Source organism: Grus americana, chromosome 15 (assembly GCF_028858705.1).
Source record: "Grus americana isolate bGruAme1 chromosome 15, bGruAme1.mat, whole genome shotgun sequence".
Taxonomy (NCBI): Eukaryota; Metazoa; Chordata; class Aves; order Gruiformes; family Gruidae; genus Grus; species Grus americana.
The window spans coordinates 16,805,316-16,827,041 of NC_072866.1; the positions used below are offsets into that span (position 1 = coordinate 16,805,316).

Here is a 21,726-nt window from a genome sequence, read left to right on the forward strand (position 1 = left end):
AGCTAAGTGTTGGTATTTCTTCTCTAAATACATTGTAACACTTATTCCTACAACACACACACATAATTTACTTTAAAATATATATCAAAACCAATTGCTTCAGCAATTCAAAACTCAATGTCAAACTTCAACCAGCATGAGTAATCTAGTTCTAATTTCTGATCGCGTTGTTCAGAAAACAGTTCTGCTTGATTTTGAGCTATTCCTAGTGTTATCCTCTCAGTCAAGCATGTCTTTCTAGGGTCACATAAAACATATTTGTGTTTTATTGGTTAAGGATAGAGTGACTACTAATACAAATAAGAATGGTTACTCTGCACTAAAATGGTTTTTGGTTTTAATAAATGAAAAGACATTTTAGTAAAGATATCTCTCATGACAACTATGCAACTTCTGTGCCTCTTTCAGGACTGTCTTATACCTCTCTTCAATGATGCTTTGAGGTCATGCAAACAGCATGATGTAAGGCCGTGGATGCATGCACTGAGGTACACAGTGTACCAGAATCAATTGATGGAGAAACTTAAAGGTATATAAGCTCTCATTTTAGAGTTAGGAAAGGTAAATGCAGAATTCGAACTTAAAGCTGCAGCTGTGTCTTTTTCTATTATTTAGATGGATTACTTTTCACAAGCCATTTTGGTTATTTAGGTGTCTTGCTTTACAACTAGGGGTCTCAATTACTACTGTAATGTAGACAGTGTTAAAAAAGAAAAAGACTTTATTCTGAAACACTTAGCAGTTCTGTACTCTTCTAATCACACTTGCTCATTTCTTCATACTTCAAATGCTTTCACTTTTGAACACTTCAACGCTATCAGTAATGGGTCTTAAAACAGTCATGAAAACCATTTAAATGTGCAGCATGATACAAGGCAATGGGAGAAAAAGAAGTTGTATCAGAGGACGAGTAGATTTCTTAGTTAAGAAGAATGCTTATAGTGGAAAAAATCGGTTTTTTGCCCAGCAGATAATCTATGGATAATTTTTTGTTTGCTTCAGAAGGGGTATATAAATATTCTAGGCAGAAGTGAAGTCATCTAATTAGGAAATATGAAAGAGCTGAGCAATTTTTTGCTGATGGCCATGTACAGAGTACATTGGGCAGAAATTACGTGTATAACCCATGTGCAATTCTTGTTTGTTTAATAATTTTGTTTACAATGTCTTCCTTTCTTCTTCAGAACCAACAGTCCCAATTAAAAGCCATCTAATGGAGCTGGGCTTAACAGCAGCGAAATTTGCACGGAAGCGAGGAAATATCGCCCTAGCTACACGGCTGCTTGCCCAGTGCAGCGAAGTTCAGCTAGGAAAAACCACCACTGCACAAGACTTAGTCCAGCACTTTAAAAAACTGTCTGCGCCGGGTCAGATAGATGAAAAATGGGGTCCTGAACTTGATATCGAGAAAACAAAATTGTTATACACAGCAGGTGAATATTTGCTAATTACGTTGCAGATACTTGAGCTTCTGGTCCTTATAACCAGGCTAATTCCCCTGATCTTGAAGAAATCTTAATAGGCTAGTATCATTAGAAACTGATGTCATCCTATTAACTGTTGTCTCAGTCTGGAAGTGTTTTCACAAGTCTCTTATTTGTCATTTTTAATTTGAAAAGAGAATTTTCATTGTAAAAAATATACTGTTACAAGTTGTATCTGAATATGCTGAATTTCAGAAGAAGTGTTTTGAATGAAGTTAACACTCTGCTGAAGATATGCTTTTCATGACACGCAGGTCAGTCAACACATGCCATGGAAATGCTGAGTTCTTGTGCCATATCCTTTTGCAAATCTGCCAAAGCTGAATATGCAGTTGCTAAATCTATTCTTACTCTGGCTAAATGGATTCAAGCAGAATGGAAAGAGATTTCAGGACAGTTGAAACAAGTATATAGAGCTCGACAGCAGCAGAATCACACTGGTCTGTCCACCTTGTCTAAAAACATATATAACTTGATTGATCTCCCAGCTGTTAATACACTAGAAGAAGAATATCCTAGGATTGAAAGTGAATCTACAGGTAGATTTGTTCTTCTTATTTTTTGTTATGTTAGTTACTGATGATTCCACTAAGGCATAGCACCAGTTATATTTATAAAGTGCTCCATCACTCATGTACTTGTTTTCCTAATACACGTATAAACAGTGTGGGCTTTGTGCAATAGGTAACTATACACAGTTAAAAATACAAACACCTTAATATTGATATTTTGTATTTCTTTTGCATTTTTCTCATTCAAGTGATGGTGGCCTGAAGAAAAAACTGGAATGTGTTTATTTTGTGAGGAGGATATAAAATTTTGTCACGTTTTTGTCTGCTTTCAGCTCCTGTATTTGCTAAAGTTTGAATGAAATCTTTCAGATTAAGCATCGACAGGATTTATATTTTGAAGACTCTGCTAAATGTGAAAAGCAGTTACCTTAGGTTTTCTGCTGACCTTTAATCTATACTTAATTTGAACACTTATGTTGTTGCCACAAAAAGTGCTCTAACTCCCAATTTTCAGCAGACTTTTCAAAGGTCAAGATAAAGTTCTTTGCCTAAACATGGATTTCATAAATAACTTAGTTTCTTTCCTGCAGAGTCGGAATTATTTTAGGGCTGTTAATGGATGTTAAGCAGTAAGTGCTTTCTGACTCTCTGAAGCATCTTGCTCTTTTGGAGATCATGGGTTTCTTGCTGCAGTTCCATCTCACTGTGGAAGAGAAAGCAATTGTAGAGCATAGGCAGTGGTTGTTAGCAAATGAAAAACTGGTCTTTTGTTTTGCAGCCAGTGTCAGAACTGAAAAATAATAGTATTGTGGAAAATTTTACACTTTTGGGTACTAACTTAACTGAAAAAAATATTATGTGATTACAATGCTTTGGTGTTATTTTCTATGTTAAGGAAATTAGAAGTAGGTTTTACATCATAACATATGTTGGTCTATATCTCCATCACAGTAAATATTGGAGTTGGAGAACCTGACTTCATCCTGGGACAGCTGTATCACTTGTCTTCAGTACAGGCACCTGAAGTGGCCAAGTCTTGGGCAGCCCTGGCTAGCTGGGCTTATAGATGGGGCCGGAAAGTAGTTGATAATGCCAGGTAAATTCATCCTAATGTTTAAATTTATACGGCACAATTAATTTTCTTAAGGTAACCCCTAGCTTTGTGTTTATGATTACTGTTCTTCGTGGTCTGAAGTCGCATGTGAGCAGAGAATTGAATATTCTCTTGATTACTTGCCCTCTGTAAAAAGAAGCGGCTTTAGTTCTGAATTAAGGATGAAGATTTCTTCCTTCAAGAAGTTTTATATATACGGTCTTAATGGGTTCAGTAGCTCTGCGAATACTAATATATTGGGGATCAATAATTCACTGAATGTTACAGTCAGGGAGAAGGTGTTCGTCTGCTGCCCCGGGAGAAATCTGAGGTTCAGAACTTGCTTCCAGACAACATTGCAGAGGAGGATAAAGAGAAAATCTATGGCATTCTTGGGCAGGCAGTGTGTCGTCCGGCTGGGATTCAAGTAAGTGTAAATTCACTTGCTTAAACATGTTCAACTTCAGTGTGAACCTTATTTTTCCTCTACTTGTGATTCATATGAACTCTTGTAAATGTTTTAAAGTTAAAATTCAGACAATACGAGAGTTCTCTAAGACCATCTCTTAGCTAAGTGGTAACACATCTGTTCTATGGACTACAGTAACGTGATCAAGTAATGCAGTTGCATGAGTTGCCTAGACAAAACCTGGATTAGGAACTAATTGCTTGTAGAAGTGGTCAGTGGCCTTAATCAAATCTGTTTTCTCTTTATTTGCATTTAGGATGAAGATATGACTCTACAAATCACTGAAAATGAAGACAATGAAGAAGATGATATGGTGGATGTTATATGGCGTCAATTATTAACAAGTTGTCCCTGGCTTTCAGATCTTGATGAAAATGCAACAGAAGGGTTAATTAAAGTGTGGAGGAAAGTGGTAGACAGAATCTTCAGTCTCTATAAACTCTCCTGCAGTGCATACTTTACTTTCCTCAAACTCAATGCTGGGCAGGTTAGTGTTTGTGCTGATGAGGAAATGCAGTTACAAACTTTTCTAAATGATGATGTGAACTATATGTACTTAGCTTAGAGGAGTACTTCTGTCTTTCAAGGTTCCACTTGATGAAGATGATCCCAGGCTGCACTTGAGAAATACTTCTGAGCAAAGCACTGATGATGTTATTGTGATGGCAACACTAAGGCTGTTACGATTGCTTGTGAAACATGCTGGAGAACTTAGGCAGTACCTCGAGCATGGGCTAGAAACTACACCTACTGCTCCTTGGAGAGGTAAGTATGTGTTACCTGGTTGTTAAAATTAATTTTGCTGCATTTTCTCTAAATAAAAGCAGAAAGGTATTTATTGCGTTTTCATAAATTTTTTATTTAAGCATGATGGGATGAGAGCCTGTCTTTTACTAAATAATTTCATTAAAGGCGTTCAAATCTGCCATGCATTCTGAGCTTAGAGTAGGTAAGTAGTGCCTTAAGACATAAAAGATGTAGTTTGTCAAGTATTATGTTACATTACATTACTACCTTAAAAAAAAAAAAAAAAGAGGTGTCTTTTTTTTTTTTTTTCCTAGCAGTAGGAAAGTAGCAGAGTGCAGTTCAGAGAAAGAAGGGTGGCTAAAGCCAGCTGTCTCAGAAGTAGTTGTCACTGCACTAGTGGTTCTGGTTACTCAGGGACTTTCCCACAAAAGGTTATTGAGTTAAAGTGTGGAAAGCAGCAGCAGAGGCAGCCAACTATTGCAAAATTGTTCGTTCTTTTGAAACCTTGTGTTATGCTAACTTCAAGAACTATTAATGTGACTCTCCGTACTTTTGAAAAATGTGGAAATCAATGTGGAAAACTCAATTCCTAGTGCTTGACTAAAGGATTTATATATTGCATCTGATGTTCTCTATATGTGAATAGTGGAAGAAAATAAGCTATTGCCTGTCCTGTAAAAGACTGTCTTTTAAAAGAAGTTTTAATCAGGAAACTAGACATTTACATTATCCCGATGCAAAACCAGTGTGCTTTTAAAAATAAAATTCTGCATCATTTGAAGTGAAATTAAGTGAATCAGCACATTTTCTTGTCCTGTTTATGAAGGTATTATACCTCAGCTTTTCTCCCGCCTGAATCACCCAGAAGTGTATGTTCGTCAGAGTATTTGCAACTTACTGTGTCGAGTGGCTCAAGATTCTCCTCATCTGATACTATATCCTGCAATAGTGGGCACCATTTCACTGAGCAGTGAATCCCAGACGTCAGGTATGGAGGAAAAATAAATGTTCAAATACGCTTTAGCTAATATATTTTTATATGCTGCATAAAATGATGGGGGGGGTTCAGTAACTCTGATACTTTCTATCTTAAGAATATTTTTATTATGGGACCTCACTGATACCTTTTATTTGATTTACCAGTTTAGCAAATAAGGTAGTTTTTTCAAAGTTATCATCGTATACTTTGCCAGTACTTAATGTAATATGGGGACCGGATGCTAAATGAAGTATTGAGTGAGGGATCTTTTAAGGCCAGAACAGTGTAGCTAATATTTTAACTTCTGTTTTTAATTTAGGAAACAAGCTGCCTTCTGCCATCCCTACTTTGCTAGGTAATATTCAAGGAGAAGAACTGTTGGGTGGTGAATGTGATGGAGGGAGCCCCCCAGCTTCTCAAGAAAGTAGTAAAGATGACACAAAAGTTGGATTAAATGAAGATCAAGCGATGATGCAAGATTGTTACAGCAAAATTGTGGAGAAACTCTCTGCTGCAAATCCAACGATGGTATTGCAGGTAATTAATCCAAACGTATGCTACTCGTTCTCTTATTTGAACCACAAAAATATGTAATTTGTATGTCTTGTGAGTAGACCTGCTGAAAGTTTGGTGCATCTTTGCTGTTAGGCTGTCATCTTTCTTCAAGTTGTTCACCTACAAAAGTCTGAATACTAGCCCTCTTAAAAGTAAGTGAATCTTAATTTATTTTATACAGGTCCAGATGCTAGTGGCTGAGCTGCGCAGGGTTACAGTTCTTTGGGATGAACTTTGGTTGGGAGTTTTACTGCAGCAGCACATGTACGTCCTCAGAAGGATTCAACAACTGGAAGATGAAGTCAAGAGGGTCCAAAACAACAACACTTTACGGAAGTATGTCTTTTTTGAATAATTCAAGTGATTATCGTAACAAATGTTTGTTCTTGGGGAAGCATACAGTCAAACCAATCAACAGTGTTGTTGCTCCTGAATTCATACTGCCCTAGCTGCTGCTTTGTAAGCCAGTGACCTTATTTCAAGAACATATTGATGCTACAGCTAGTACTCTAATCAAATGAGAAACAACAACAGTCTACCTGTGAATCCGTGTTGGGATTTCCTTACTAATAATGTGTTAGGACACAGTGCATATTAAATTGTGGGTTATGAGGTTCTATAGTTCTTCTTTTCCAAGGTCTGTCTTGCAAGTTGGCGGACAAGGACAAGCATGTTGAAGAGTGTGTTAATCTATTTGGAGTTTACTGTAAATCCAGATATTTGGAGTAAACAGAACGTCTTAATCTGCTTTGGGTTTCAGTGTTCAGCAAGTCTTTTTTTTCTCTTCTCCCTCACCTGGGTTCTCCTGTGAATGGATTTGTGGAAGAGGAAAGCCATTCACTGGGCACCTGGCTAAGCTTCAGAATGCCTCTTGAATTCTATAGTCAGGGCTGACATGGAATGGGAGAACAGCATGATCCGAATCTCTCCTTTCCCCTTCTTTATAGTGTGGTACATCCTCAAGAAGTAGTAGTAAAGAGCTCCTTATTAAAGGAAATGAGTTGTTTAGAGTGGTTTGAGCTCTGAGCTTCTCCTTGGTGTTTCCAGTAGTGAAGAACTCAGTTCAAATGTCTCAGTTTAAAAAAAAAAAAAAGCATGGTTCAGAGGAACATGCATTCAATGTGGAATGAAATACACTTCCTTTTAATACGGTCATTCTTGAAGACCTCATTTTAGAGACGTAACAAATTTCATGAGTTCCTAGATGTCTCATTTTCAGTCTTAATGCTCTGCTTATGAAGTAACTTGGTTTTATGGAGTTAAGAGGAAATTTTGTTTTGTTTTTTTTTAATAGAGAGGAGAAAATAGCAATCATGCGTGAAAAGCATACAGCTCTAATGAAGCCCATTGTATTTGCTTTGGAACATGTACGGAGCATCACTGCAGCTCCCGCAGAAACTCCTCATGAGAAATGGTTTCAGGATAACTACGGAGATGCAATTGAAAACGCGCTAGAGAAACTTAAGAATCCTTTGAATCCTGCTAAACCTGGAAGCAGCTGGCTCCCATTTAAAGAGGTATTAATGCACAGACTAAGCGTACAATGTGGGACATTTGACACTCTTGCTGCACCGTGTGCTTGCTCCTTTCCTTAGTGTTCTCTGGCTATTCTCTTGCCATATCAAAATTGCAGCCTGAAACTTTGTCTTCTCTGCAATCACCACAATTTTTGCCTCTGTAACAAGTCCTACTCGCTGTCTGCGTTACTGCATTTCTACCCAATTAAATTATTTTTTCAAATCTTGTATCTTCTGCTGTCTGGGATGCTGTCAGTTTTGGGAGCAGAGGGCTTTATTTTTTTAAATACTGTCTTATCTGAAACTGTATGCTATTTGAGTTTAGTGGATTTAAATTTTAACAAGCTGGTCCTCTGGTTATGTAAGCATAGTCCTCGGGCTGTGCAGCAACCTTCAAATGATCAGCCCTTCCCAAAGATACTTTGTTTTTCAATTATAGAATCTTGTCTTTGTTTTTTATGGGTCTGAGGGGAAACAAAATATGTATTCACTTGGATATCCAGAGCCAACGTGGTGGTTTTTAAAAGTTTTGCAAGACAGAACCTAGGTTTTACACATAAATAGACTTTTTTTTTTATTCCCCTTCTGCTTTGCAGAACGAGCAAGCATGCAGATATGTAAACAGGAGGTTGCTGAACTCTGCCTTTGACCACAGCTCAAATATTTATAAATGCAGGAGCAAATCTCTTGAGGAATCTGATTTGTTGTGACTTTGGTGCTTATCACCAGGCAGGGTATATTTACTGCATAAAGGATGTTTCTTAGTTTTTATCATCTTCATCTTAAGCTGTAAATGAATTAGTAGGGTGGCAAGGATGAAAGGCGGTTTAAGAAAAATGTCCACGCTTTCTGGAAGATGACTGCCATTAAGTCCGTTTTGGTGGTGATGTGTTTGGTTTGGGATTTTTTTAATAGCTGTTAAGGTGAACTCAACCTAAACAAAAATATTTCTTTGGAATAGGTTATGCTAAGTTTGCAGCAGCGAGCACAGAAACGGGCTAGTTATCTTTTGCGACTTGAAGAAATCAGTCCTTGGCTGGCTGCCATGATGAACACTGAAATAGCACTCCCTGGAGAAGTGTCTACCAGAGACACGGTCACAATTCATAGCGTGGGCAGCACCATCACAATCCTGCCTACCAAAACCAAACCTAAAAAGCTGCTTTTCCTGGGTTCAGATGGGAAGAACTATCCCTACCTGTTCAAAGGTAAGAAATTGACGTTTTCTTACACAAGTTACAGTTTCTTGTTATAAATTAGACTACATTAAAGTTCGGAAGATGCATGGTTGCAACTTTTGTTTTATCTGCCTGCATGATATGGAGAAAGAGTTGTTGGAGCATAGTCTGAAATGAATTAGGATTTCAAAAAAATGCTAATTTTTGGGCTTTAAGAGAACTAAATTTTAAACAAAATAAATTTCTCGCAGGTTTGGAAGACTTGCATCTAGATGAAAGAATCATGCAGTTCTTATCAATTGTGAACACAATGTTTGCTACCATTAACCGTCAAGAGACACCAAGGTTCCACGCAAGGCACTACTCCGTGACACCTCTGGGAACAAGATCAGGCTTGATCCAGTGGGTGGATGGAGCTACACCTTTGTTTGGTCTCTACAAGCGGTGGCAACAGCGAGAGGCTGCTTTACAAGCACAAAAGGTTACAACTGGGTTTTATGCCAGCTTGGATCAATTCAGAAGGGAAATGTTTATTCTGATTTGCTTTGCAATTTCAATAACATAGTCTTAAAAGGGTTGTGTTTTGTTCATAATAATGCAGAATGGTTCTGTGTATTCATATCCCTTGAGATTTCAGATGTCAATGAAACTGCCTATATGTATTTATATTGTACGTACCATAAATATACTGTTCTGGCATGATGATTCAAGGAGAACTGTTTTTGAACAGAGTCAACCTTGGTTAAAATTATTTTAGTTCAACATCTCATTCTCTCATTCTCCTTTCATTTTAAATACAGTTTTTACAATTACGGTTTTGAAATTTACCTTGGTAAGGGTAGAGTTAGGCCAAAACGATGTGTTTTCAGTTTATTTAGGCTTTTTTAACTATTGAGCTTAGAAAGGATTCTCTGAGCTGTAAAAGCCATCCTCAGTAGAGGAGTTGATTTCATATTTCATTCCCACAGAAACTGAATTTGGCATACTTTTCTGTGGTCATGACTTGCAATATGTAACCTACCACTTTCACCTCCCCTAGGCTCAGGACTCTTACCAGACTCCTCAGAATCCTGGAATAGTGCCTAGACCCAGTGAACTTTACTACAGTAAAATTGGACCCGCTTTAAAGGCAGTCGGGCTTAGTCTTGATGTGTCACGTCGTGACTGGCCCTTGAATGTCATGAGGGCTGTTCTAGAGGAACTGATGGAAGCAACTCCCCCGAATCTCCTAGCTAAGGAGCTCTGGTCGTCATGTACGACACCGGATGAATGGTGGAGAGTTACACAGGTGAGTTACAACCAATATATTTTCTCTTTGAAAGGCTGTGTTTTTAGTGGGATGAAGGGCAACAAATGCCTGGGATGTGTTCAAGCAATGATACTCATGAGTTAGGTGAGCTAGCGCTGCTGAAGTGTTGTGTAAGAGGAAATGTTGGCAATTGTACCTGCTGGAATAAAAAATGGGTATACACCTGGTAGCTCTATGTCAGCATACTAGAATTGTCAGCCTAAGACATGCAAACTCTTGTAAGATATCATCAGACAACAAATAGAAAACAGCTTGGAATAAGTTGCCTTTGATTTGTCTTGCACTTAAAATAATGTTTTAAGATGGTAGTCAGTCTGATGTGTTGGCAGAGAATTCCCACAAATAATTTTTTCCTGAAACTCTCTTTAAAGTCGTATGCAAGATCCACTGCAGTTATGTCCATGGTTGGATACATCATTGGTCTTGGAGACAGACATCTGGATAATGTTCTTATAGATATGACTACAGGAGAAGTTGTCCACATAGATTATAATGTTTGCTTTGAAAAAGGTAATTTAAAAAATGCTATATATTATTCAAATACAAGGTTTCCCTTCTTGGTAATTAAAAGAAACAACTTACATTTTTATCTTAAAGGGAAAAGCCTTAGGGTACCAGAGAAGGTTCCGTTCCGGATGACGCACAATATTGAAACAGCTCTTGGAGTGACAGGAGTAGAAGGGGTTTTCAGGCTCTCTTGTGAACAGGTAAATCCGGAAACTTGCAGACAACTGAGGGCTGTCACTTGCAAATACTATCTTAGAACTTTTACACTAAATGTTCTGCTGTTGATTTATAAAGCCTTCACCTTTTCTGCGGTGATTTTACTTGGACTTATTTTCGATACATCCTATAGTAGGTATTTAAGAAATAGGAGGATGTCAGATAAATACATATGCAAGTAGTGGTACAACTACAGTTCAGGGGGAAGGGGGGCTTGTAGCTCTAGATGTAAAATGTTATGGTTTTCCTGAAGCTTTTTTTATGAAGTTTTGCTTACCCTCTTTTCTTCAGGACTCATCCTTTATAAACATGACAGATATGCTTTTAAAAAGAAAAATGCTCTGAACGAAGGAGAGTTTTCCTCCTTGAGTGTCTGTTGCTAGAGTATAGAGTTTGTGTGGAAGGCTAGAGTGCAATCTTCAGTTTTGGTGACGTTACTGCAGGCTAGCTGTGTTTGTACGTGCTGTGGTGGTGTTCTGTATTTGTAGTAGTTGGCAAAAGTTACAGTTTTCTATCCCTACTCAAGTACAATATTTTGCGTTTTAAATCCCACTGTTCTACAAGGATAATGCAAGATCAGAATGAGTCTGTTTCTAAAATCTGATGCAGGTCCTTCATATTATGCGGCGTGGGAGAGAGACTTTGCTTACGTTGCTTGAAGCTTTTGTTTATGATCCTTTGGTGGACTGGACAGCAGGAGGCGAAGCAGGATTTGCTGGAGCTGTCTATGGTGGTGGTGGCCAGCAGGCTGAAAACAAACAAAGCAAAAGAGAAATGGAAAGAGATATTACACGTAGTCTCTTTTCTTCAAGAGTGGCTGAGATAAAGGTGAGTTCGCTACAATAGTTTTCTGTTTTATAACCCAAGTAGGCCCTAGGCTTTCACTTCATTTATTTGCATTTTGGGAGGGTGGCAATTTATTATAAATAGTTCACACATTTTATTGAGCTAAATTGAGTTTGTGTTGAAGGAAGTGCTTGTATGGAACTGCAGGGATTTAGTTTTAATTTTCTGTGTGCTTAATTCTAAAACGTGTTTTAATGTTTTGCCTGAATCTGGGCTAGAGGACTAAAAATAGCAGTTTAGAGAGCAGTCTAAATAAAGAATGTCTGTTAAGCTATAGCACTTGTAGCGCTGGAGGTAGTCCTAGATTAACAACGTCAGTGGAGGGTTACATGCTGCTGTATATTACTTCCTTTTACCTGATTGAATTAAGTCCAGTTCTGTAACATCTGTGTCTTGGTTACAGGTTAACTGGTTTAAGAACAGAGATGAAATGCTTGCTGTGCTGCCAAAATTGGACAGCAGCTTAGACGAGTATCTGAACCTGCAAGAGCAGTTGACAGATGTAGAAAAGCTGCAAGGAAAACTACTAGAAGAGATGGAATTTCTGGAAGGTGCAGAAGGAGTGGATCATCCCTCCCACACGCTTCAGCACAGGTACAGAGGAGCCAGGAATTCTGTCAGGAATCTCCCAGACAGATACAGTGGGTGGTTTAGTAATGTACTTATGAGTGGAATGTTAAAAATGTGTATTTGAGATGAATAGCTGGGTAAAAGTTACTCTTACAGTAAGCAAGTCACTCCTTGTACAGAAGAATTATTGAAACCATTTTCCTTCTAAATCTCATTTATGTCCTATGCCTCATACTCCTCCTACTCCGTCAATATAACCTGTGCTATTCCATGTTACACACTTGATGCACAAGGCAAGAGACAGGATGTGCTGAATGTGATGTCCCATCCAACTAATCCATATAATGTAGCTATTGATAAATAGCACAAAAATATTTTCATCTAAGTTTCTAATTCTTTAACTTATTCTTCAGGATTATTTGAAATTGATCAAGGATTTTAGAACTGCATCAATATATACATGCATTCATTATTTTGTAGGAAAACAGAATTAATTATTAACGCAACCTTGTTAAAGTTTTATGTAATTGGTGAGAATATGATAATTTTCTAGCCAACAAGGTAGTTGTTCAGTATGGTTTTGTATATAATATCGTTAAGTATTTTTTTTCTTGTAGTACTTATTTGATTCTGTGGCTTCAATAATTCAGGTATTCCGAGCACACACAACTGCAGTCTCAACAAAGAGCTGTCCAGGAAGCAATCCAGGTGAAGCTGAATGAGTTTGAGCAGTGGATAACACACTACCAAACTGCTTTCAGTAATTTAGAGGCAACACAGCTTGCAAGTCTTCTTCAAGAAATTAGCACACAAATGGACCTAGGTATAAATAGTATTTGTGGTTTTGGGTTTTTTAATGGTTTGAAAGTAACTAGGATTTAATATCAGGAGGCATTATGAGTATCCTCTAACTTAAAGGCAAAGCCCTGTATAATAAATAAATGAAAAGAAAGGGAGTTCTTCAAAGGGTGATTTAGAGCACTTCAAGGCTTCTGTTCCAAGCTGCCTGAGGGAACTTCTCTGTCTTAGCTTGGCTGTGTGCGAGGCGTGCCTGGAGAAGAGAAGGCTGCGGGGAGACCTTAGAGCCCCTTCCAGTCCCTGCAGGGGCTCCAGGAAAGCTGGAGAGGGGCTGGTGCCAAGGGCAGGGAGTGACAGGCCAAGGGGAATGGCCTGAAGCTGAAGGAGGGGAGATGGAGATGGGATGTGAGGCAGAAATCCTTCCCTGTGAGGGTGCTGAGGCCCTGGCACAGGGTGCCCAGAGAAGCTGTGGCTGCCCCTGGCTCCCTGGCAGTGTTCAAGGCCAGGTTGGATGGGGCTTTGGGCACCCTGGGCTAGTGGAGGGTGTCCCTGCCCATGGCAGGGGTGGGACTGGGTGGGCTGGGAGGTCCCTTCCCACCCAAACCCGTCTGGGATTCTGTGATTATTCTCTTACTACGTGCTCAAAATTCTCTATGTGACTTCTCAATGCCTCCTTTATCGCAGGTAGAAGAACGTTTTTGAAAAGAATGTTAATGCTCAGTACTTGTATGCTATAAAATGTGTATGTTTCAGAGATCAGTAAAGCTTAATTTCTAATCATCTTTCTTAAAAGGCCCTCCAAGTTATGTACCAGCGACAGCGTTTCTGCAAAATGCAGGCCAGGCACACCTCATCAGTCAGTGTGAGCAACTGGAAGGAGAAGTCGGTGCTCTCCTCCAGCAGAGGAGATCTGTTTTACGTGGTTGTCTTGAACAATTGCACAACTATGCCACAGTAGCTCTTCAGTATCCAAAAGCCGTGTTTCAGAAGCACCGAATAGAGCAATGGAAAACTTGGATGGAAGAACTCATCTGTAACATGACAATAGAGCGTTGTCAGGATATCTTTAGGAAGTAAGTTGACAGAATAATGGATTGTTTGAAGAACTTAATTTTCAAACTACTTCAGGATTTTAATTTTCCAATTAAAATAAATACTTTTGCAAGGACCAATCTAATTATAAAGCAAGATGAGATTAAGTTGTAATTCCAGAAGTTTGGAGGAAAAATATGAAACACTGTTTTAAAAATACTGTTCCAGAGTTTAATCTGTGTGCTGCAAAAAGAAACCCAAGTAACATTGCCCTGCCAGGAACAAATGAAGAACCATGTCTGTGGCTTTAGGGTAGTGATATTTAGGGGTTTTAGAAACTTCTAGTATTTAAAAATCACTTAGGTCCACTAAGGATTTTTTTTATTAAAGCAGATTTTCAAACATTTTTTTTTCTGTTTTCCTCTAAAGTCAGGCCATTTCAGGATTACTGCTGCTTGGCTTACAGGATCTAGATTATATTCAAGCATTTACACTGAAACCTGTTTCCTTCTTATTTCTTAGCTTCTGTTCATCTTTTGCATCAAGGACTCCTGATTGTCTTCTGTCCTTGCAAATAGTTGTAAAATATGGTGCATTCTAGGACTTTATAAAAGCGTCATTAGAGTAGCCATCAACTGCTGGGGTATTTCAGAGTTGATTTGGAGTAGGTAATGTGGGAACTGTTGATGTGGAGTATTTTTCCTACCCACAGAGCAGAATGCAATTTGCTAGAGCTTGAGAAGGGAGAATTTTGTCACTGTGCTTTTGCTTTCCAGGTATGAAATGCAGTATGCTCCTCAACCACCTCCAAGTATGTGTCAGTTCATAACTGCTACAGAGATGACTCTACAGCGCTATGCAGCAGATATAAATAACAGACTTATCAGGCAGGTGGAGCGTTTGAAACAGGAGGCAGTCACTGTACCTGTTTGTGAAGAGCAGCTGAAAGAAATTGAACGTTGCATAAAAGTTTTCCTCCATGAAAATGGAGAGGAGGGCTCCCTGAGCTTAGCAAGCGTTATCATCTCTGCTCTTTGTACGCTGACAAGGTGAGTTGCCTCCTGTGACACTTTTTTGTATGTATTCATGGTTGAGACCGCATAAAAGGAATATTCAAGTGACATAATTATATGGAGAATGCGATAGCAGGCAGGTTGCCTAATGAAGTGTCATAATTTGTCTAGGCGAAATCTGATGATGGAGGGTGCCGCGTCTAGTGCTGGAGAGCAACTGGTTGATTTGACTTCAAGAGATGGAGCCTGGTTCTTGGAGGAGCTGTGCAGCATGAGCGGGAATGTTACCTGCCTTGTGCAGCTGCTGAAGCAGTGCCATCTTGTACCCCAGGACTTAGATATTCCAAACCCAATCGAAGCATCAGAAGCTGTTCACTTGGCTAATGGAGTATATATCTCACTACAGGTGATACTTACTTTTATGTTACTTTTTCTTTCCTCATCCCCAACCTAAGGCTTCAACTAAGCCAGTCTTAACAGCTTCTTCCTTAAACAGTTAAATGTTTGCTTATGATGCTGCTGAGCCTGTTGGTTTTTTTCTTGGTTGGACCTTAGTCTTGGTTGCTGTATTTGCCTGAGCTGAACAGGCATTTCCTACTTACATTCACCTGAAACAAGTAGTTGGAAACAAATTCTGAAAACCTGTTTTACAGGCCCCTATCTCCAAGATTGAGAAGGAGAAAAACACGCTTATAATTCTGTGTTAGAAATGTTTTCACTTTAATAAAACAAACAAAAAACCTTTAGCGGCAGCTTGAGCAAAATACCTGCTGAAGACATCGGTGGTTTATAAACTGTGGCTGGTGTGAACATCTTTTGAAGGCTTTTGGTTCCCCTGCATTGTATTGGAAAAATATTTTCCTACCAACCTGTGCAAGCGCATTGAGATTTTCATCTCTTTCTTTGCTCTTCGAAGTATTAACGTTTCTGAAATTTTTCAGAAACAGGCATGCAATTTAATTGCATTGCAGCGGAGATCTTTCACCCACATGTTGTTGTCCTACCTGTGAGCTCTTAGGTAAGAGGTGTAGCTCACTGAGCAGCCCAGATAACCAGTCTTTTTGGTGTGTCTTGTCTTGCTCTGGAGACAGAGCGCATTGGTTGGTTCTTCCCGTAGCTGCCTTTAGCCCTCTGATACATTCCCTTGGGGAAAATTGCTTTGTGTCACTTCAGGTACTGTTTTTCTTACCTGCATTGATTTCTGTGGCATGAGTTGGACTCTAGCAAAATAATCACTATCTGGCAAGTTTTTGATTCTTCTCCCTTACCTACTCCAATCAGTTTTGCATATCATAAATTCAGTGAATAATTTAACTCAGTCATTTATAGTTACGTAATAGAAAAGAAAAGCTACATAATTTGACGGAATTGATTTGCAAAGTGTATTCTCTGTACCACTAATCCTCTGCTGAGGACTGCTGTCAGGTCTTGCTGCTGATGCTGTTGAGGTAGCTGTTGCTACATTGTGCAAATGTCAACCCTTTAGGTTTGTACAGGGTTTAATGTATTCCTAATTTTTTTTAAATAAAAAAAGTAGTAGATTTTGAGCCTTGGCTCACCACCATCATGTTATCTTTTAGGTAATGTCTACTGCAGGGTGGTGTAACACTGAAACAAGAAAAATATTGCATGTGATACTTTTTGAGAGGGGAAAATTTCTTATGTTTTTATATTTACTTCCCAACAGGAATTGAACTCAAACTTCCGACAGATCATTTTTCCTGAAGCGCTGAGGTGCTTAATGAAAGGAGAGTACACTTTAGAAAGCATGCTCCATGAGTTAGATAACCTTATCGAACAAACGACTGATGGGGTCCCTTTGCAAACCCTGGTCGAATCTCTTCAGGCCTACTTAAGAAATGCTGCTATGGGACTAGAGGAAGAAACACATACTCATTACATTGATGTCGCAAGGTAAATCATTTTTTTAGTTCAGGTGTGAGAGAATGAAGACTGTGGAGCATTAGTTTGTGTAAATGTTGTTATTTGTTTGACGTACAGGCTTTTCTTGCCCAAGAATACCCTTAAGCAGAGCGCGGTGTCTAAAGCGTGCTTGTGTCCTCTCTGTGTATTTGTGTGTTTATCCGCATGCGTACATAGAAGTAGAGAGCTATGGCAATTTACACTTACATCTGCTTCAAGCTGACTTTTGGTAGTCAACTTTTTCCAGAATACATAGTTGTGATTTTGTGTTTGAAGTTAAAGGATACTAAAACTAGGGACTGGTTGATAGTTTGCAGGAGGAACCTGTGAAAGGGAGAGCTTGTAACCATGGCACTCCTCTCCTCAGGAGGTTTGATGAGCAGCTTTTGCATAGTAAATCAGTGACTTGATTAAAAAACCCAACACACAAACAAACAAAACCCCACCCAAACAAAAAGATTGTGTGTCTTGCGACGTGGGACAGCGCCTTTCTGGGGACGTGCTGGGTAGACAGCCGAGCCATTCAAAAAGCTTCTTGCCAGGTAGAAGTGATCTTGCTGCTGCCTTTGAGCCAGTTATGGTGGCTCCATCAGTGGTACAGTGACAGCTGCTATACCACTTGAAAACAATTTACTTTTTATCTCTTAGGTTAATTTTCTTCTTGGTTTGCCCATTGGCAAACTTGCTCAGCCTGTTAGTTGAGGGTCAAAAGCCCTATAAGGGAGGGAGAGGATGAGACCACCCTTTCAGGAGTGGCAAGCTGCTAAACCATCTCAGCCATAACCTTCACCTTTTTACCCCATACTCCAGTTAATTCTAAATGTGTCCATTATAAAACCAGTGCTGGGTTTTCAAGGAAGGAAAGGGGCTATTTACATCACTTCTTCCCATACTCATAGGAAGTACAGTTTGTATCCTCTGCCTGTATTTTAAGTTAGCTTTGTACCTGGTCCTTTAACACAATCCCATTTTCTGTGGCATCCTTGGCTGTTCTCATGGGACCAGCATTGGGATTCAGGTGGTAAGCGGGGCAGGGAGCAGGACGAGCCTGCAAAAATGTCACCTTGGTCAGGTGCAACTTAACTCCAGTCTGCTCTAGCTGTGGGATCAGTCAGTTTAAGAAAATCCTGTTTATTTCTTGTAGACTAAGCAAAAACGTGTAAACCTTCTTTTTTTATTATTTTTAAGAGTACTTCACGCTCAGTATGGTGAGCTGATTCAGCCAAGAAATGGTTCAGTTGATGAAACTCCCAAAATGTCAGCTGGTCAGATGCTTTTGGTAGCCTTTGATGGGATGTTTGCTCAAGTGGAAACTGCATTTGGTTTATTGATTGAAAAGGTATGGATTTGTTCTTTTCAGAGTAGTCTGAGTCAGGAATATGAAAGCTTTATAAAAACAAAACTAATTTATTTCCTTTATGTTGCTCAGCTAAACAAGATGGAAATACCTGTTGCTTGGCGTAAGATTGACATAATTAGGGAAGCCCGCAGCACGCAAGTTAACTTCTTTGACGATGATAATAATCGGCAAGTTTTAGAGGAAATTTTCTTTCTGAAGAGACTGCAAACAATTAAAGAATTTTTCAGGCTCTGTGGTACCTTTTCTAAAACATTGTCAGGTAAATAAACATTATCAAATACCCAGTATCGCTTTGTCCGCTTCTCATCCTGTGTCCTTTTGAAAAGAATGTAAAATGATTTTACCATAACTTACCTTTCATATGTGGCAAGTGTGCAGAAACTAAAAATCAATTCCTGGAATCTTGCTGTGTTTCTAAGTCAGATAATATTTTTTGAGATGCATTAAATGTTTTGTTTATGACAAAAATACTGTTTCTTTCCCTTGAAAGGCATCAGTTCCCTCGAAGACCAGAATGCAGTAAATGGACCTGTTCAGATAGTCAATGTGAAAGCGCTTTACAGAAACTCTTGCTTTAGTGAAGACCAAATGGCCAAACCAATCAAGGCTTTTACAGCTGACTTCGTGAGACAGCTTTTAATTGGCCTTCCAAATCAAGCTTTGGGACTGACTTTGTGCAGTTTCATCAGCGCTTTGGGCGTTGATATCATTGCTCAGGTAGAGGCGAAAGACTTTGGAGCAGAAAGCAAAGTTTCTGTGGATGACCTGTGCAAGAAAGCTGTGGAGCACAATATCCAAATTGGCAAGTTCTCACAGTTGGTCATGAACAGGGCAACAGTGTTGGCCAGCTCATATGATACAGCGTGGAAGAAGCACGATCTAGTGCGCAGGCTGGAAACCAGTATTTCATCTTGCAAGACCAGTCTTCAGAGAGTACAGTTGCATATTGCCATGTTCCAGGTATGTTAATACACTCCAAATTGTGTCTCTGGAAAGTGAGCTTTAGTTACTGTGTCTGAACACCACAAGACCTTTATATTTTGCTGGATGAGCTTTATAGTATTTTAACTGACTTGATAAAGTATTTTGGGTTTAAATTATTCTGTAAATGCATAAGGAAAAAAAGTGTTAGAGCTAGCTGCTTTTGAAGACTAGCTGTTTTATAAGATGCAAATGTAGCAATGTGTAAATTCTTTTTTGAGTCAATACAAGTAATTATTTTTCAGTAACCATTAAGTCATTTGTTAGAAAAGAAGTCATTTGCTGGCTTTTTTACTAGCAATGTTGTCCCATTCTCCCCCTTCTTTCAGAAAGACTGACTTAAAGGGAGGAGATTGCTTAAAACAGAGGGTTTAAAGCATTGCTGAATGTCATCTTGTGCCTTTCCTTCAAAGTTTTAATGCATTAACTGTCTCCTTGCTCCGCTGTTTGCCTCCTGAAAAAAAATATAAATAGCAGCAGTATCAATCCTGAAAACGTTCTTCTGTGGCTTTAGGTAAACGTGTACCTTGAACTGTGCGTGGGTGTCCAGTTGTGTTGTAGTATCACTGATCTCCATTTCGTAGTCATCTGCAGGTTAAGGGCAAAGGCTTTCTCCATGTCAGTTAATAAACCATTTCGTGGGCTGGTAAGCAAAACTGTCTTTAATGCGTCGCAAGCGAATTGTGCCCTGACTTACGAAGCGTACCGGAGTACAAGAGTTGCTGTTTGTGAAGCAAAGTGTTTTGTGCTGAGCAATACTGATAATCAAGTGTTCCCTTTATTTTTCTTAAAGTGGCAGCATGAAGATCTCCTCATCAGTCGCCCACAAACCATTTCTGTTACTCCTCCACCTCGTTCTGCAATTTTAGCCAGCATGAAAAAGAAACTTCACACGCTCAGTCAGATTGAAGCTTCGATTGCAACAGTGCAGGTACTGCTATTTTTGGGAGGTTTCTTCAGCAGCACCTTGGAATGTGACTCAAACACAAGCTGCAGAATTACCTGCCACCTCTGTTATCTTCTCTCTCTTGCTATCAAACTACAAATTTAGTGGTATTTTCCTTGATCTCTTTCAGTCTGTCCTATATATATATCATGATATTGTTTGATTTTTGCTGTCTCATACAAAATATTCTCTCTGGAATATCAGTAAATCTGTTTCATGAGCGAAAATAGGAATATGTGAAAGTACCTTTCCTTCTGAAGGCTGATCATGTTCCTTTTCTTTAAGTTTGTCAGACTTAAATCATCCTTACTATCATTTTACTAGCAAAGTGTCAGAAGCTTCCTTTGTAGATCTAGGCAGATCAGTTACTCTGCGTGCTAAGGTTTCTGTGTACTGTGGCTTGGCTCAGCTTTTCAGACTTGTGGGTATTGCTAATATGGAATGTTTAATTGTTTAAAATAAATACTGCTTAGCTTCTCAAATTTTAACTTCCTTTTTAGTTGTGAAGGTATGTTTGCAATAATTTTTTGAAGATTATTTGTAAAATAATTCAGGACTCCTATGATTTTATATGATTTTATATGATTTTTAGTCTAGAAATGTGATTACTTCTAACTGGCTTTTGCAATTATTTTTTTTCTGGTGGGTTAAAATCTAGACAGATGACTGTATTTCCATCACAAATCCAGTTGTGATGTGTGCTGAAAATAAACCTCTAAACAGCACAAGCTAGCTCTTGTCAGTTATGAATATCACATCCTTTTTATACCTATGGGTATAAGAATGTCTGCATGTGTTACGTATATAACTTTATTAAAGTTAGGCATAATATATATCACTATACTTTATATCTGTGGGGTTTTTTCTTTCTTCCCCAATGCAGGAGAAACTGGCGGCACTTGAAGCAAGTATTGAGCAGCGTTTAAAATGGGCAGGAGGTGCTAATCCTGCGCTGGCACCGGTCTTGCAAGATTTTGATGCCACTATTGCTGAAAGAAGAAACCTTGTACTGAAAGAAAGTCAAAGGGCAAGTCAGGTACGTAAGTACAGGACCGTTGACTTGGTGTGTTCGCTCTTTATTTCGTACCTGGGATTTGTGTAGAAGATATTTTTCCTCCTCAGCATCTAATGAGCAAACATAGATAACTAAATACTTCCAGGAATCCCACTTTAAAAGCGATATGAATAATCCCTAGGAGAATTGCTGCAGGGTTGGATGGTCCTGAAGCGATACCGCTAATGTAACGGAGCAGTTTTACTGCTGTATTTAAAATTCTCCCTTCTGAGGACACGGAACAAATGCAGTTTGTATAACAGACAGTTTAATTGGAATAATTTTTCTTACTCTTGCTTTGATTTTTCAGGTCACTTTCCTCTGCAGTAATATCATTCATTTTGAGAGTTTGCGTACTAGAACAGCGGAAGCCTTAAATCTTGATGCTGCGTTATTTGAACTTCTCAAACGCTGTCAGCAAATGTGCTCGTTTGCATCGCAGTTCAACAGTTCCGTCTCTGAACTGGAGCTTCGCCTGCTTCAGAGAGTGGTAAGTAAAGGTGAAGGCAAAATAGGTGACACTACAGAATTGCTGTAATCGTGAGTCCTCACTTTTGTCTTTCATTCTAAATTAATGTTACGTGTACCTTGTAATGGGCCGTGGACTACAGGGTTCATTCCATCAGCTGCTGAGCAC

At 38.9% G+C, this 21,726-nt stretch overlaps 1 protein-coding gene across 7 annotated transcripts in view; it reads left to right on the forward strand.

The window, feature by feature from the left end:
• The window catches only part of SMG1 (SMG1 nonsense mediated mRNA decay associated PI3K related kinase), a 66,974-nt gene that overhangs the window by 39,407 nt on the left and 5,841 nt on the right, over window positions 1-21,726 (forward strand). For all 7 annotated transcript variants that reach the window (XM_054842487.1, XM_054842489.1, XM_054842491.1 and 4 more), the window contains 29 exons: window positions 409-529; window positions 1,185-1,433; window positions 1,739-2,023; window positions 2,948-3,092; window positions 3,378-3,516; window positions 3,815-4,045; window positions 4,146-4,323; window positions 5,132-5,293; window positions 5,604-5,821; window positions 6,021-6,175; window positions 7,134-7,356; window positions 8,318-8,564; window positions 8,786-9,015; window positions 9,574-9,822; window positions 10,215-10,353; window positions 10,441-10,550; window positions 11,176-11,394; window positions 11,816-12,006; window positions 12,633-12,805; window positions 13,574-13,853; window positions 14,589-14,861; window positions 14,997-15,231; window positions 16,513-16,739; window positions 17,937-18,087; window positions 18,178-18,367; window positions 18,599-19,068; window positions 19,883-20,020; window positions 20,919-21,071; window positions 21,400-21,579. In XM_054842487.1, the coding sequence (XP_054698462.1) occupies window positions 409-529; window positions 1,185-1,433; window positions 1,739-2,023; window positions 2,948-3,092; window positions 3,378-3,516; window positions 3,815-4,045; window positions 4,146-4,323; window positions 5,132-5,293; window positions 5,604-5,821; window positions 6,021-6,175; window positions 7,134-7,356; window positions 8,318-8,564; window positions 8,786-9,015; window positions 9,574-9,822; window positions 10,215-10,353; window positions 10,441-10,550; window positions 11,176-11,394; window positions 11,816-12,006; window positions 12,633-12,805; window positions 13,574-13,853; window positions 14,589-14,861; window positions 14,997-15,231; window positions 16,513-16,739; window positions 17,937-18,087; window positions 18,178-18,367; window positions 18,599-19,068; window positions 19,883-20,020; window positions 20,919-21,071; window positions 21,400-21,579 (5,961 nt within the window). The remainder of the gene's footprint in view (window positions 1-408; window positions 530-1,184; window positions 1,434-1,738; window positions 2,024-2,947; window positions 3,093-3,377; window positions 3,517-3,814; window positions 4,046-4,145; window positions 4,324-5,131; window positions 5,294-5,603; window positions 5,822-6,020; window positions 6,176-7,133; window positions 7,357-8,317; window positions 8,565-8,785; window positions 9,016-9,573; window positions 9,823-10,214; window positions 10,354-10,440; window positions 10,551-11,175; window positions 11,395-11,815; window positions 12,007-12,632; window positions 12,806-13,573; window positions 13,854-14,588; window positions 14,862-14,996; window positions 15,232-16,512; window positions 16,740-17,936; window positions 18,088-18,177; window positions 18,368-18,598; window positions 19,069-19,882; window positions 20,021-20,918; window positions 21,072-21,399; window positions 21,580-21,726) is intronic.